Source organism: Mustela nigripes, chromosome 6 (assembly GCF_022355385.1).
Source record: "Mustela nigripes isolate SB6536 chromosome 6, MUSNIG.SB6536, whole genome shotgun sequence".
Classification (NCBI taxonomy): domain Eukaryota; kingdom Metazoa; phylum Chordata; class Mammalia; order Carnivora; family Mustelidae; genus Mustela; species Mustela nigripes.
The window spans coordinates 117,926,715-117,942,490 of NC_081562.1; the positions used below are offsets into that span (position 1 = coordinate 117,926,715).

Sequence of the window (15,776 nt, forward strand, 5' to 3'; positions counted from 1 at the left end):
GTAGGATCCGTCCGTGGCAGGGATCCTCTCTGAGGCTGGATGAAAGCTAAGGTTGGTCATCATCAGTGCACATCTCACCAGGGTAGGGGGGAACATTTCAGACAGCCTGGCCCGTGAAGCAGACCTCAGGGTCTGATGCCGTGGTGTGTGTCTTGTTCAGAAGGGCCTGACGAAGGGGCTGTGGGAGAAGCAGTACTAAGCGTCTACACTAGGACATGCGTACAGTCGGATGCTTCCTCGGTCGGGCAGTACTTTCCCAGCGCGGCTGTAGTGCCATGCGCTTTTGCTTTCCCAGATTTTTTGGGGAGGAAACCCAGCAATTCCTGTTTTGAGGCTAACTTATGATGTGGCTTACGTGCGTGTGAAATGCACACGCTAGCGTACGTCCACGCATATGCCCGTGCACACTGCCCACGCGCGTGTATAAGCGAAGAAGGAAGACACTTAGAACTAGACAAGCTTTATGTTTCGTGTGGAAGAGGGGAAACTATGGTAATTTTACTGCTTCTTAGAAACCCCGAACTCTCTCACAGCACAACTGTGTGGCTATGTGCCAGAGGCAGATGGAGGGGTGTTGGGGACGTACGCTCCAGCCTGGGACAGACCCGAGTCAACCCCCGCTCCACGATGGACTTGCTCTCTGTCTGGACCAGGTTACGTGGCCCTCCCTCTCTTGTTCCCCAGGTGGCTCAGTTGGTTAAGCATCTGCCTTCAGCTCAGGTCATGATCTCAGGGTCCTGGGATCGAGTCCTGCATCAGGCTCCCTGCTCAGTGGGGAGTCTGCTCTCTCTCTCTCTCTCTGTCTGTCCCTTCCCTCCCATTTATGTGTGCGCACACGCTCTCTCTCTGAAAATAAACAAATAAAATCTTTTTTAAAAAAAATCAGAAAGTTGCCTGAATTCTCTACTTCCGTTACCGGGGTGACATCCCTTACCAGCTCGTTGTGGCCGATGCCACACTCGATTTGGCTCATCCTGTTTCCGGCAGACGTGCCATTCCGTTAGAGATGTCTTCGTAAGTTGACTGCACTAAGGTTCTTAGTAAGGCTCAGTCAACATTCTGGAAGCCACCTTTGTCTCTCTTCACCCTCTCTGACGCTGAGCCTCATAGAACCGCGACCAAAAACGCCACTCTCGCCTGCCTGGAGAGCCCGGCCAGCCAACGTGGCTTCGGGGAGCCTCGCCCCCAGGGAGGACCCCTTGACAGTGCGGGCTTTCCTCTGCAGACACAGCACGCCGCCAGCGGGAGGTGGATCTTGGATCTTTTGAAACTTATTTTTCCCAATTGAACCGCTTTTTTGGAGAAAAATGTGAGAAGTACAGGCGCTCTGGGTGTTTCACAGTGTCCTGTGCCGCGAGGCGGGCAGTGGTCTGCACCAGCTGGGTCTGCGCCGTCACGGAGGGAAGGTTCCCGTTGGTTTTGAGGCGCTGGAGCGCTGGAGTGCTGTCATTTTCTCACTTGGTGCGTGGCTCTCGTGTGAAGTCACGTCTTTCCCTCCCCCCCCCCCGCTTCCCTCCCTTTAAATATTTTATGGGCAGTGAGCTTATAATATGTACCATCACGGCTGCCCCCTCAGGGGTCAAGACGGTTTAGTAATGAGATGCCAAAGAGTGACTCTGTAAAACCCACTTCAGGTTCAAAAATGGCATGTTTTATTGAATCTCGTGTTAAAGGTGGTTCGCTCATCAATCGGCGATGGCTGGGGTCAAACAAGTTTCAACACGAGTCCTCGGTGGGAGAAGCCAGCCGCGTCTCCCTCCCGCAGGCCCCCCAGACTCAGTGTTCACACCGGCTCTCGAAGCCCGGACGCCCCCCCCCCCCACTTGCTCGTCACGGCACCAGGGCAGACAGGTTTGGAGAAACCACGCCAGACCTCGGATTTCACACGAGCTCCCGAGAGTGCGGCTCAGGAATGCTGGCACTCGGCAGGCTCAGCCCATCTCTGTCGCTGTGACATGACGGGACTCGTGAGGCTGGCGGCGACAGCCGTCGCCGGGGTCCTGCGCCGCTCCCTGTACGTGCGGTGACCTCCACGGACTTGGCGCGGTGGCTTTGCGCCAGCGTTACATCTTCATGTTCATTTCCATGAGCCACAGCCGGGAGCATCTGTGACGATCAAAGGGCAGCGCGCTCAGGAGTGAGGAGTGTCTGGCCCTGTCAGGGACCCCCCCCCATTCTGAAGACCAGCAGTAGGAAAGCCCAGTAGGGGGGGCCCCGCGTGTATACAGGCGGACAAGGGGATGGAAGCCCAAGTGCCACTCACTCGTTAGGAGCTGGGAGAGGGAGAGGCTTTGTACCAGAAGGCTGGTGCGCCCCGACGCCGACCGACCGCTTCCCACGAGAGGGCCCCACGCCAGGGGAGAGCAGCCTGCATGTCCCTGACCCCATGCTCAGATCCGCTGCGAGCCTCTGCCCTTGACTTTCAAGAAGCCTCCACTCCCTGGGAGCCTGAGCAGGTCCCCAAGACACGGACCCCAGCGACCAGCAGTAACTGTCCTCTTCTCTGGGAGGTCCCACCTTCTGTACGAGGAACGCTGCACTTAATACCCAGATGTCACCGAAATTCAACCACCGATTTCTAAGGAACATGCGTGGCTCCGGTCATCACCGCCCCCTCCCCGCACCGGGAGGCAAGGAGCTTTGAAAATGTCCCCTTTCGTTAGATTGCATCTGTTCTTAACCAAACAGGGCTAGAGACCAAGAAGTTCACCAGCTACCTTCATGTGTAACTTGAGGCAAAATGTTGTTCTACAGTGAAATGAAAAATTCATGGGCAAGGAAATCTTCAAGGAAATAGATTTAGAAGGCTTTCTTCACAGAGATGCAAACTGGATGCAGTATGTTAAGTCAAATTTACTGCCACGAACAGGATCCGTTTCCAAAACGATTGATCTTGGCGTGTCCCCAGGACACGCACTCTGCCGACGGGGCGGGGGGGGTCCTGTTGTCTTGCTTCGCTCGGAGGACAGCTGACTGGGACACGAGTAGTAGAAGTAGTAGACTCGTGGCTCCTGTTCCACCGCGCCTCGGGAAGCCGCCCTGGGGATGTTGAGGGCTGGCGTGGGCATGTGTGCGGTTCCTTGACTCCTCCGACAGCATGGGCAGATGGGCAGATCGGGACAGTACGGACCCCTGGAGACGTTTTCGGACACTGCCCACCCTGTATGCTTAGGGAGACGCAGATTTAACCTCATTAGCATGTGTCTCCTAGGAGACTCCTTGCAAAAATTCCTGAAGGTTGTCGTCCTCTAGGGAACCACCCTGGAGCCTGGCTCTGACATTGCCTTAGGATGGGTGAGGCATGAGGGGATTGGAAGCCTGACGGCCGAATTCCCGGGCCCTTCCTCTGGTCTGCAGTTGTCAGCTGGGACCTCCAGGTGCAGAGCTGAGGCTCCGCCCCCCCCCCCACCCCCCGTCCCCTCAGGCGGCGGGGGCAGCCACTTTCCCCCCCATCAGACACAGTCTAGAGAAGCAGCAGTCGGGGCATCCTGGGTCTCTCTCATCTTTAGCGCTCGATGACGTGGTGAAGGTGTGCTGCTGGCCCTCAGTCTGGTTCTGAGTTTTCATTCAAGCTTGAGTTTCCATCTTGAAATTCTCCACTCCCCGAACACGTCCCTCATTCTTAGCCTTGTCGTGCTTTAGGTATTTCGTCTTTGGTGAGTGACCTCCTTTAGTGACTTCTGTTCCTCCTCCTCTCAGTTAGAAGGTCGTCACCCCCGTCTCTTGTAGCAGCAAGGCTGGTTTTCTCTTATTCTGTGCCTTGGGGTGTGTTCTCTGCCCTGAGACATCCTTCCCTCAGGTCCTGGGAGCGTTAGGATTCCTTCAGGATTGAACTCCGACACCACTAGGGCTCACACACCATCTCTGGCTTGCCCTCCCTGGGTGTGCGTCCGGCATCTCTGAGTGCATGTGCCACTGAGGAGTCTGTCGCCCCCACCATATTATGCCCATGCGTGTGTTCACAGCATCTAACAGGGCGTCTGGTAAACAGAGAAATCAGTGAACAAACGTGCAGTGCTAGTCCGGGTGCATCAAATCTTTGAAACCATTTCCTGTGGTAGGAAGAGAGTCTCTTTAGTACACCTTGAAACTTTCCACTAGAATGTGGGCTCCTTTCCAGTCACTTTCTCACTCCACTCAACAAATCTCCCAAACTTCTTTGGACTCATGAGATTTAAGGCGATGGAAGACCATTACAAGAACAATTCCTCCAGACTAGGTTTTTTTGGTGGTGGTGGTAGTGGTGGTGGGTTTTTTTGGTCTTCCTTGTTTCCTATAAAACCGTAACTCAAATGAACTGTTATTGACAAGGAGCCATTCTTAATACAGTACTGATTGAACACCTTTCTCCAAGAAGGTAATGGTGCTTTACACACATGATCTCCGTAGTCTTCAGAACATACCTGAAGGGGGGCGACTGCCCATTCAGAATTCGCCATGCTCTGGCAGTCCAGATTTGTGCATCTGACTTTCCCTCTCTCGGGGCTGGGGGAAGACCACAGTGGAGTTCAAGTCTGCAGTGGCGATGGCCGAGTTCTATCTACTGATCTTCTATCCAGAGCCTTTGGGACAGTCTCGGGTCAGAAACAGATCTGGTTCTCCTGGCAGCTGCAGGAAAACCGAGAGTCGAGTCTTAGAGTAATACTCGTCACAGAGCTGTATAGATGACGGGTTCGGGGAAGTCAGAGGAGGGAGGCGGACCTCTGCCTGACGGGGGATAGCAGAGTCTTCAGTGGGTGGGGCCGGCACCCTCCACCGTAGGCCCGTGTGTCCAAGTCCCGTGTCGGGCGGTTAACAGAGGAGCACTGTGATCTGCGGGTCAGTGGCCCTGGGTTAAATGGCAAGAGCTTAGAGTTTTGATCCCAGCTCTGGCGGCGTTAGTCAGCTGTGTGTGTCCTTCGTGAAATCAGGCCTCCCTTCAGAGCATTGGGCTGGATGCTCCCGGGGCCCTTTCCAGCTTTAGGGCAGAATGATTTCTGTTCTTGCAGAAGCTCCCAGAGCTCCTGCCCGAGACCTCCCTGCATGTCGGAGGTCCCTCTGAATGCCTGTTGTGCTCTGTCTGGGGGCCTTTCCTAATGTTGGCCAGTTTGTTCTTCTTTCTCTTTGTGCACATGAGCCGCCGTGATGGATCGGAAGCTCTCTGAGGGCAGGAGTCCTCTTGGTTCATTTTCATGCCCCGTAGGTAGTGCAGGTGCACTGGCCGCCTCTCTCCTTGCCTCCGCCTGTGACTCTCATCAGAGTCTCACAGCTCGTTGGAAAAGCTGTGTGGAAAAGAAAAGACTAGAAGAGACAGACTCTGCCTTCTCATTCTCTGCCCCTGACTCCACTGACCTTTCATATTCTCCCATCCTGCCCTTGGCAGCGAATCTTCTTGAGATAGTCGTGTCCATTTCTCCTCTCTCCTGCTGCTCTCCCTGTAACTCCCCCGCTCTGTATAATTTAGTGTTCGGGCCCCACCACCTCACAGAAGCTGCTTTGGATCAATTCCCAGAAGAGTATCGTACGGTCAGGGCCAAAAGATCCTTGGGCATTTTTGTCATAGCAGTGAGCGGCGCATGTGCTGACCACCGCCTTGCTCTGGAAGCTCTGCCCCGAGACTGCTGTGGGACCTGCTGTTCCTCTCCGTCCGTCTTCCATTCCTCTTTCTTGATATTCTATGATCCTCTTGATATTCCTTGGCTCTTTTCACTTCACGTTTCCTCCTGGACAGAGTCACCCACGCCCACGGCCCCAGAGCCATTGAGATGCACACCCCCAACTTCTTTCCAGCCCCAGTCACATCGGGTGTAGAGTGTTCAGACCTGCACGAAGCAGTCTCCCCCCAAACCACTTTCTCACGTTTCCCCGATCTGGGCCATGCTCCGGTGATGGTTCTCTCTCCCCTGCTTCCCCACAACCAGCCAGTTGCCTCCGGGGTGTTGACCGTCATCAGTTTCACTCAGATGTTCCCAGTAGCCTCTCGGCTGTCTCCCCGCCCCCCCCTCCGCCCACCCAGTCCCTCTCTTCTATAATCCACTCACCGCACTGGAGCCAGGAAGGACTTCTCTGGAATTCAGATTTGCTCTCGTGGCCCTTGCTCCTCGAATCTTCTATGCCCGCCTTGACTTTTAGACACCATTTCAGTCCCTTCGTAGGCAGGATGTCGGACGCCCAGATGCCAGCTGCGTCTTCGTGCGCCCTTCCTCACACACACATTGGCCTCCTCGCTAGGAGGAAGTGTGCTTTTTCTCACCACTGCACCTTGCACACGATAATCTCTTGGTTTCAGGTGCCATCTCCCCCTTTTCTGCCAGCAAGTCCAGCGTGGCCTTTAGGACTCAATTCACATATCCCGTTTGCTAAGAGCCTTCGCTTTCTTCCCCGGGCAGAGTGAGTGTCTGCTCCCATGAGCTCCTGCACAAGCTTGCTCTGGGTCTAGCAAAGCACTTCTCACACGGCTCCTGGCACTGTTGGCACATCAACCACCCCCCAGACACACCGAGCACCCGAAGGGCCTGAGATTCTTCCCTGGGCCTCATCCCCCAGTTTCTAGCCTAGAGCCTGAGACCCAAGTGGGTGCTTCACCCCTCTGTGCTGAGTGGGTAGGCTAAGGCCGGCTAGAGGGATAGCCCCTCAGGGATGCAGCCCATCTTCCCCAAGCATTAGCGTAGGACAGAGCTCACCTTCCCCAGCCCAAACCAGGCCTTTCCACGTTTTACTTCACTCTGCTTTTTAGGAATAAATGCCAATCTTTTCTGAAAAGATTGAAAAGTATCCTCTCTGAAACAATACTTGCTGACCCGTGGACGTCCCACTGTCGTTCTAGTCTCTCCTACACAAACTGAATGTGTTAATAGAGCAGGAATCCGAACAGACCCCACGTGTTAAGGCCTGTGTCCTGTGCACGAGAGCATCTTGCCTTTTAGAACAGACAAGGCAGCCCGGAATTATTCAGCCCCTCATCCCCTCATAGTACTGCCTCTTTGCTGTTCCCCTCGTGTTTTGAAGACCCTGCCAGGCACTAACTCCACATACCCCTGATTGCCTGATGATAATTTCCCATTATTTAAGTGCCGGAGCCACGTACCATTCCGCTTTCCTTTAAATTGGATAAAACCCAGAGCTGGGGCTTGCAAGTGCTGGCAGTCCACTGGGGGGATTAGAGGTTCAGCGAGAACAGGACCCATTTGAACAAAAGCATTTGCACAGCCAGTGATTCCATCTAAACCAGGGCTCTGAGGTTCCTCGGGATCTGGTGAAGTAGGAAGTGCGAGGACCTTTGAGCGTGATTGGAGGAATTTATTTTCATTGGAAATGGTGGTCGCATTCAGCACTCGGTGGATCGCACGTGACAGTGAGGTGGGCATTGTGTAAAGAGCCACAGAGCGCTGGGGCACCGCAACTCAGGATCTCGGCGCTGCTTTGTCCCAAGGTCCTCCTGCCCCTGCACACGGACCGAGCAGACCCAATTGCAAGATCCGTGCCTCCTGCCCTTCCTCCCCCACCCCCCACCCCCACCATCCCTTTAGTAGCTCCGCATTCCTGGGTCAGAATTGGTGTTTGAAGAACGTACATAATCGCGCCTCAATCAGTCAACCGCTAGACCTTCAAATTACCCATGACCGTGAGATCTAAAAAAGATCATGCAGCAGAGCGCACAGCCACCAACAAAACAGAGACCATCTGCATTGACATGTGTGACATACTACATACAGAGTAACAGTAGCTCACTTTTCTCAGCGTGTCCTGTGCACTGTTCACAACACCCCCTTCATGCCCTTTGCGCATTCCGTTCCCGCCGTGCCGGTGTCACCTCTGTTGCACCGATAAGGAAACTGAGTCTCAGGGAAGTTAGGATACTCGCCCGAGATCACATGGCAGTGATGACGAACGGCAGGGCCAAACCTGCCCGTCTGATGCGGGCAGAAACTCTGCTGAGTGTCCAAACCGGGTTGCAAGCTCAGGTCCAGCTGCAAAGCCCAGTCCTGTGCCACGGGGCCCAGTGACACAAAGGGTTCTGTTCCCGAATGCCGCAGCAGGCTGCATTTTCACAGGGTTACGTTTGACGGAGAGAGATCCTGTTATTACTGATGTGTCCTCGGAGCAGGACGAGGTCTCGCGCGGGCGAGTGCGGGGTTTCGGAGACCTGCACGCAGTTGTTCAATCTGCCTTTACTGTCTCGCTTTTGTGTTTTTAGATGCATCATCCCATCCAGATGAAACCTGCAGATAGTGAAAAGTCCAACGGTAGGTGGTGACCGACTGTCTTGTGTACTGCTGTCTGTCTGTGTCAATGAGGAAGTCAGCGGGGGAGGGAGGCGCCGGCCTCACGTGCCTCCACTCCGGGAGAGGCAGGGGAGCTGCTCCTGGGGTTTGCCCTGCACCTGGAGGCTGCAGAAGTTCGCTCTCCCGCCTCGTAGGTCTCTGGTGTCGAGATGTGTGAAGATGTTACGGGAAATGGTTTTCTGTGCCCCTCTGTTCAGGGCTTGCTTTGTGTGGTGACTCGGTGGCCTTTGCCTCTAGTTGGTCCCCCACCCACAGACCATGCAGCCCAGGAAACCCAACAGGGAGGAAGGACCTCAGGGTGTGCAGAGCAGAGGAGGGGGAACGGGCTCGCCCACCAGGAACCCCGCTCTCCGGTGTGTTCCTCCCTGGCACTCTCCTCTAAGTTGTACCGATGCATTTGCATCCGAATTCATTCAGAATTCAGCCAGCTGATTACTGAAACGGATGCTCAGTGCTAACATATGCATGGGACACGGTCTGTGAAATCATTGAGACGCACCTTTCCGTGACGCGGAAGGGCCAACAGCCACTTTGTCTCCCCCAACTTGCTGCTTCCCTCTATATCCGTCTTCTGTCCCCGTTTTGTTCTTTGAATGCACTGAAGTGTGTGTTCAAGGAATCTTCTACCTTCTCAGACCGCGGCACGTCTCCGTCCCCCCAGACCAACATAATCAGCACTGTTTGCTCCCACAGGCAGGTTTGCAGCTCATTAATTAGTAATCAGGGCAGAAGCCATGCACTCAGAGATCTGCATATCTGCAAATGTAAATTATGATTGGGGTCTAACTCTCTCCACAAGGTACTTTCTGCTAATTGCAGCGCGTCCCATTTTCTGGCTTCTTCACAGACTCGGAAGTTGGGAAGTAAATTCCAAGTCATGGCGTGGTGCCACCAGCCCCCCGGTGGTCTGCAGGGACCCGACTTGGGTGCCCGCCTCCCACCCCCACCCCGACTTCTCTGCCACCGCCCCTCTGACAGTCTGTTCCCTCCTTCCTGTACTGTGTACCCCAAACCCTGCATCCAGAATTCAGCAGTTACCCTGTGATGACTTCCTGTGCCCCAGGCCTGTTGCCTGGGGCTGGGCTGGGCTTGGCTGTGGCCCCAGGTCTAAAGCAGAATAAGGGAAAAGACTGCAGAGACACTGTCCTGACCCCCACAGAACATACTGACGTTGAATCTGCTGATCTGACGGTCACTTAACGACTGAACTTGGATCTCCTCGTTCATGAGTGGGAGGGATGGTCACTACCCCGTAGGTTGGCTTTTTTTTTTTTTTTTTTTTCAATTTAAAGACTCAACGTAAGATACAACAGTGTTTTGCAAATGGTACACCACTGCTTCTATAAAATAAGGGTTATTGTTACCTCCCAGATTTTTCTCTGGCTCCGCACTGAGAGAGTCGACAGGTGGAAGACCAGGTGCCCATGCTGACTCCTGAGCCTTTTACCCCAGAAGTGCACATTTACAGTCCATTCTGTTCCTCCTGGGAGAGAGGGGTTGTGTATTTGGGGGATGAACCCTGTCTGAAGGTCATCTGGGAGCTCCTGGCCCCTAAGACATGCTCCCTTTCCTTTGGACCCTGAATTCTCTAGCCTGTCTCAGGACAAGGGCCGCGACGGAAGCTTTGTCTTATTTCTGAACCTTACATCACCGTTATAGAAGCAGGATGAAGGGGAGAACACGGCTGGAAACGTTTGACCTGACATACCCAGGTTGTGGGACCATGAAAGGGTTTCTTCTTCTGCATTTGCTGCTCTATGGACACAATGCCTGACTCAGAGAATCCATTCCCTAGGCTAGCTGCCTGGACGTCACATCTTGTTCCCAGGGTCGGTTCTGGACGCTGAGGCCGATGTCCGCTCCGGGTTCAGAACCACAGCAACAGAGTAGGACTGCTGTCAGCCAGCCATTTTGCACAATCTCAGAAGCCAAAGCAGGATTAAACACTGTTTCACTAAGACACGAAGTTACCTGAAAACACCGCTGTCCGGGAAGCAGCTCAGGGTACCCGGGAAAAGCTATTTCAAGGAGCCCAGACTTGACCCCTGACCCTGCACGTGTTAGCTGGGTCCTTGGGCAGGTCCTGTGACCTCACCCAGCCCCCGTATCTCTGGCTGTGAGAGGGGCTGCGTGGTCCACAGTCTGAACTCGTGTAACGCCCAACTTTCAGGGTGGCTCTGGGAGCACACGAGTTGACATCTGCAAAGAGCTTCACGTGATACCCGGCCCTTAGTAAATGTCCACTCTGCCGGGTCGTCCACGCACGTGTGGCTGGTTGAGGCAGCTGTGCTCCTGCATTTTGAGCAGTCGAGGCTCCCTTTCATCGCAAGGCATAGCTCTGTACACACGAAGGGAAAAACCACCTCTGTAAACCGTCTCGTTGGGCCAGATCTTCCTTTGCTTTGCGGAGCGACCTTCACTTTCTGCATTTCAGTGCAGGGGTGGGGGGGTGGTTCAAAAAGTATCAGCAGATGAAAAGCGCCCTTTAACGCATTTTTCTTCATGGAGGTGCAAAGCCTATGCCGAGCATTGCGAAGACTGAGCGGGCTTCAGGGTTCTCCTCGGACCTGGCCGAGGAATCAGGAGCGTCGCATCATTTTCTAAAGCAAGTGTTAAAAGGTGCAAGTCCTTTCTGATTTCACATGGCAGTTTTGACAGGTAAGCGTAGTTTCCAAAGCTCAGAGAGCACAAAGATTTCTTTGGCCCAGATGCTCTCGGTAGCTCCTGGAGTTGTGAAAGGGAGATAACGAGCTCTAATTGCACCTTTATTGAGTTTGCTGACATTTACGGACGGCACAAAGGACTCATCACAGTTTAGACAGTTACCATCTTCATTATCAGTGTGTTCGGCTCTCGGAAACTTTGTATTTGCTGAGCAAGAAAGGGCTGCTAATCACGGATTAATTAGTGATGGACAGATGAATTCCAGAAAGCAATCACTCTTGGAAGCCCTTTTGTCCATCTAGAGATTCTGACGAAGAGAACCTCCATGGCGAGCCCAGACCTGCTGGGCTTCCCTCGGATCTGCCGTGCCCTTCAGGATTTTCCTGCATGGGCTTTCCAGATCTCCAGGCCTCCTAGAGCCTGCTCTCTTAATTGGCTCTGATTTAAGCTGCAGTCTCTAGCATCTTTCTGCAAACTCACAGCATTTTACTTCTGCCCTGGTGCTTCTAACTGTGGCAGGTGTTCAAAGAAGAAGAAGAAAAAAAAATCCCATTCTGGATCAGCAGTAAAGTGCTGGGGTCTTTAGGAAGAACACAGTGAATAAATACCCAAAGCTCAGATTCCAAGTTGTCTTGCCATGCTTACACCACGTACTCTCGGTAGCGGCAAGGCCAGAGGCTTGAGGAGGCATGGGTTCCAGATGGCAACATACCCTCGTGCAGACAGGGCCACCATCGTTCATTCTGTGTACATGGGAGGGCCTCTTTTCCAGCTTTGTTTGCTGTGCAGAAAAAGGTACCAGCTGTGCAAGATGGAAAAGTAAAGTCAGTTGCCGGATCTGAAGTCAGTCTGGCAGTGAGTGCTAAGAAAACCGCAGAGGTCACCTTCGGTTCTGGGCCTGGGGGTCTCAGCAACCAGCCAGTACAAACCAGTGTTCACTCTTGGGTCATGCCCCTGCTTGAGAGAGTTGGTGTTTTTGTTTTGTTTTGCTCTACTTTGCTTTAGTTGACGCTGTAGACAGAGCATAAATGCCCCTGCTTTAACCCTCCGACCTAACAGCTTGTCGGCGCTGCTTGGAGCCCCACATCCAGAAATGCCAAGTAAGCCCTCTCTTCCCAAGGCCTCCCAGACCCCTGGCGTCCGTGCCCTGAGTTCAGAGCTCATGGGTCCATATGACGGAACATGGTCAGGGAGCTCGGAGGCCTGCAACCCTCCGCCAAAGATGGGGTTCGTGGGCACCCCCATTCTCTCACCTTCAGAGGCACTCGACGAGGAAGAAATAATTTTGAAATTCGGAGTGGAGAGACTCACGGATTTGGAGGCAGTAATTAAATGCCATATGTTAGCACTAACACATTGAAAAGTTGTTAATTAATTCAGGCCGCCCTGAATCCAGGTGTGACTTTGACAGATTGTACACCAGGGCGTTCGCACAGACTCACAATTAGGGGTTTTTCAGAAACGAAGTTTCTATTCCCCGAACTTAGAAAAGTCCCCACTTAAAACTTAAAATGTTAACCCTTTCCCACACCACGGAAGGACAACTTGAAATGGTCGCTGGTTGTGGGATAGCTTCACGTCCCTTCGTAACAGGTGATGGGGTCAAGCCCACCTGTACGGCGCACGGTGTGAAAGGTGTCCTCCCTCGGCCAGTTGTCAGGTAGCCTTAAAGAAAGTAGGCTTTTCCCCTGCAGGACAGGGACCTAGTCTTTCCTTCCTTTTTTTTTTTTTTTTTTTTTTTTAAATTCCCGTAAAGCACTTAACACAATACTATAGACACAGTATGCTCCTTTAAGCAATCCACATTCCTGTGGACTGGAAACCAAAGTGAGCCGCTGCCTGCCTATGGACACGGAGGAATAAACCCCACCAAGAAATTCATCAAAAATCGATGGAAAGTTCAGTGAACGCAGGATAATTATGTTTGTTTAAAATGCTGACAAAGCCGCCTAGGGATCCTCAGGCTGGGAATGCCAGGACTAAGTTCTACAGAAAAGTTTTCACCGGGAAAATTTGAGGGGGGAAGAAAGCAGAGAGTGAGCGGTTCTCTGCATTTGCCCTTTAAAGCATACAGGGTCCCAGCTGTCAGGACCACGGGGGACTAGGGCGGTCGAGGGATTGCAAACATCCAGCTTCCCTGACGGGGCACGTGCACGGGAGGGCATCAGCATGTCGGAGAGCGTCTGGATGGTGTAGGTTTCCGTTCTATTTCCTTAGCGACAGTTTGGTAATGAAGAGAGCATTCTCTTCCCTCTCCTGACCCGGGTTTAGCCGGCGGGATGCCTCGGAAGCCAGGGTTTGTTGGCAGATGGCTTCCAGTTCTTACTACACATCTTAGGAAAAAATCATTCTTCTGTTTACTCGGGAGCTGCTCACTGTGCTTATACCAGCATCCGCCGGAGCCCTGTGCCATCGTGATAGGTTTCCCAGTGAAACCAAGGACTCCCTGGGAATTTATCATTTGCTTCTGTTTGAAAGAACCAAAAGGGGATCCTTTGGGATAAGAAGAAATTCAGCAGAATTTTTTTTTTTTTCACTCTCAAGATCCCAGCCACAGCTTCCTCCCGTAAAAGTCCCAGGGATGGTGAGGGGCGCAGGGGGAGGTCACGACTGCGACTCGAAGTTTGCCGCTCCCTGCGCGACCATGTTCAGTCCATCCCTTCCCATCGGGGGGGATGCTGTGTTCCCTCTGGGCCACCGCGTCCCCCTGGTGGTCCCAGTGCTGGTGAGCACAGATGCTTCCTTCCACCACTTTTCCGTAGATCTCTGGAAGCTCACCTACACGGATGGGCGAGAAAAGAGCTTCAGTGTAAGATTGTTTCATCTAAGGGAGGAAGCCAGGTCCTCACCAGCTTCCCCCAATGACTCCGTTGCCCACATCCACTCCGATGAGGCTTAACCCAGGGTGTTCCTGTCCTGACACCTTGGGCCCCTCTCGACGGGAGCAGCAGGAAATGATGCCTGTGGTGCCGAAACCTGGCTGCTTTCCTCGGTCCGTCCCACCGTGCGCTGCCCCCACGCATCTCCCAGGCTCGCCCTTGCTCCTTGAAGTCCAGCTTAGATGCCGCATCCTCCTCTGCCAAGCCTTTCTCCAGCTCTTGGCGCACGATCCGTAACTCATGGTGTTACGGCGTCGCAGCTTCCGCCCGGGTTCCTCAGACCCTTCCCCCGCCCCCCGCCCCGGTTTCTCTGCGCTGACTCAGGAGCTGCTGAGGGCAGAGTGCAGCTGGAGGGTGGGATTCTGGGCTTCAGCATTTCTGCCCCACCCCCAAGTACTTCAGTCACCCCAGCCATGTAGCAGGGCCCCCCTCTCTTTGCTCCTTAAGAAGGACATCAAGGAAAGAGAAGAATTTAAACCCATTTTGTGGGTGACCAGACCAAGGTCCGCAGAAGTCCTCTCACTCCCCAGGGTCACGCATCAACGAGGTGGCAGGGCTGGGACCAGGCAGGTCTCCTGACCCGGCCCTGCTGCTGTCCACTGGAGGCTTCCTCTCCCTCCTCTGCTCTCCTAGGAAACGTCACAGGAGACAGGACAGGAGCCAGGAGTGGGACAGCAGGTGTGGTCCAGGCTAGGACCCCCCCTTGCTGAGTGACCCCAGGCAAGTTCTTTCCCTGTCCCACGGGGTTTGGGGGGTATCTTTTAGAAGGACAGAAAACCTCTTTCAAATCACTCCCTTCCAGTGACTGCCCGGGGAGGGGCCTCTCAGAGCTGCACTGTCCTCTAGAAGGTCACCTGTGGCTTTTTAAATTTAAATTAGTTGCAGTTAAATCACAGTAACTATGCAGTTTCGCAGTCACACGGCTGGCCACGTTTCAAGTGCTCAGGAGCCACGCGAGGCTTCAGCTACTGCAGCGGACGTCACAGACTGATCGGTTCCCCTCCTGGACGGCGCCGCTCCAGAGGGCACCTCCCCGGGCCCCATCCCTGCTTCCCTGACCGATCCTGCCCCAACCCAGCCAGCTGGACTCATGCACCAAGAGTCCCCTCACCCTACAAAGTCTAAAATGCATTCTTGTTGTTTAAATGAAAAGAAGACTGTCCAGGGCAAGAGTAAGGGAGACAGAGATGAGAACCCATTAGAGAGCAAAGGTGAGATACGACTCACACAGCGATGGACGGCAGGGCCCTTCCCGAGCCAGCCTGGGTGAGGTGCTGCCTGGCCGGCTGCCCTTGCTTGCAGTTCTAAGAAATGGATTAAAATGCAACACAAGAAGTAATAAGCAAGACTCCTCTCCGTGGACCTCTGGAAGGGGGCTTCTCTCTCTCTCTCTTTTTTTTTTTTTTTTTTTTTTGCTCTTTCCTAAAAAAGGCTGCAAATGCTGTCCTGAAATCAGTGATAATTGAGCCTTTGAAGCTAAATGTAGGCTTCTTATCCTGAGCGCAAGCTTGTAGATTTTGAGGAAGATCTCCCAAGTCATCAGAGGCAAACCTTTCCCAGTCTTTCCCTCCTGGCCATTTCCAAGGTTGGAATTGGCGTGTGCTTGTCATGACACCTGAACTCGTTTCTGGTCCTCGAGAGTCCTGGCTCCGGTTGCCAAGAGCAGAGCGGTTGGTCTTTTCTGTTCTGGGTTCCAGCCCGAGCGTGGCGCCACCCCGGTGGGATTCTCCAGCGGCCACAGTCGCGTTCTCTCCCTACAGCGGCTTTGCTCTTCAGTCAGAAATGCAGACCATGCTTTGTCGTGGTTAGAGCTGCAGAGCCAGTGTGACAGATGGACGGACAGACCGACAGCAGGTCATTTACTGGCTTTCCAGAGAGAGGAGCATCTCCCTTATCTCCTTATTGTCTGAATCCACGGGGCCAAGCTATTTGAAATTGGGGGAGAAGGCTTTTTCCAACAAGTGCCTTA

General features: G+C 53.5%; 1 protein-coding gene across 16 annotated transcripts in view; it reads left to right on the forward strand.

The window, feature by feature from the left end:
- CELF2 (CUGBP Elav-like family member 2) overlaps positions 1-15,776 on the forward strand; it is a 507,218-nt gene that overhangs the window by 423,122 nt on the left and 68,320 nt on the right. For all 16 annotated transcript variants that reach the window (XM_059404082.1, XM_059404086.1, XM_059404079.1 and 13 more), the window contains one exon: positions 8,177-8,225. In XM_059404082.1, coding sequence (XP_059260065.1) covers positions 8,177-8,225 — 49 coding nt within the window. The remainder of the gene's footprint in view (positions 1-8,176; positions 8,226-15,776) is intronic.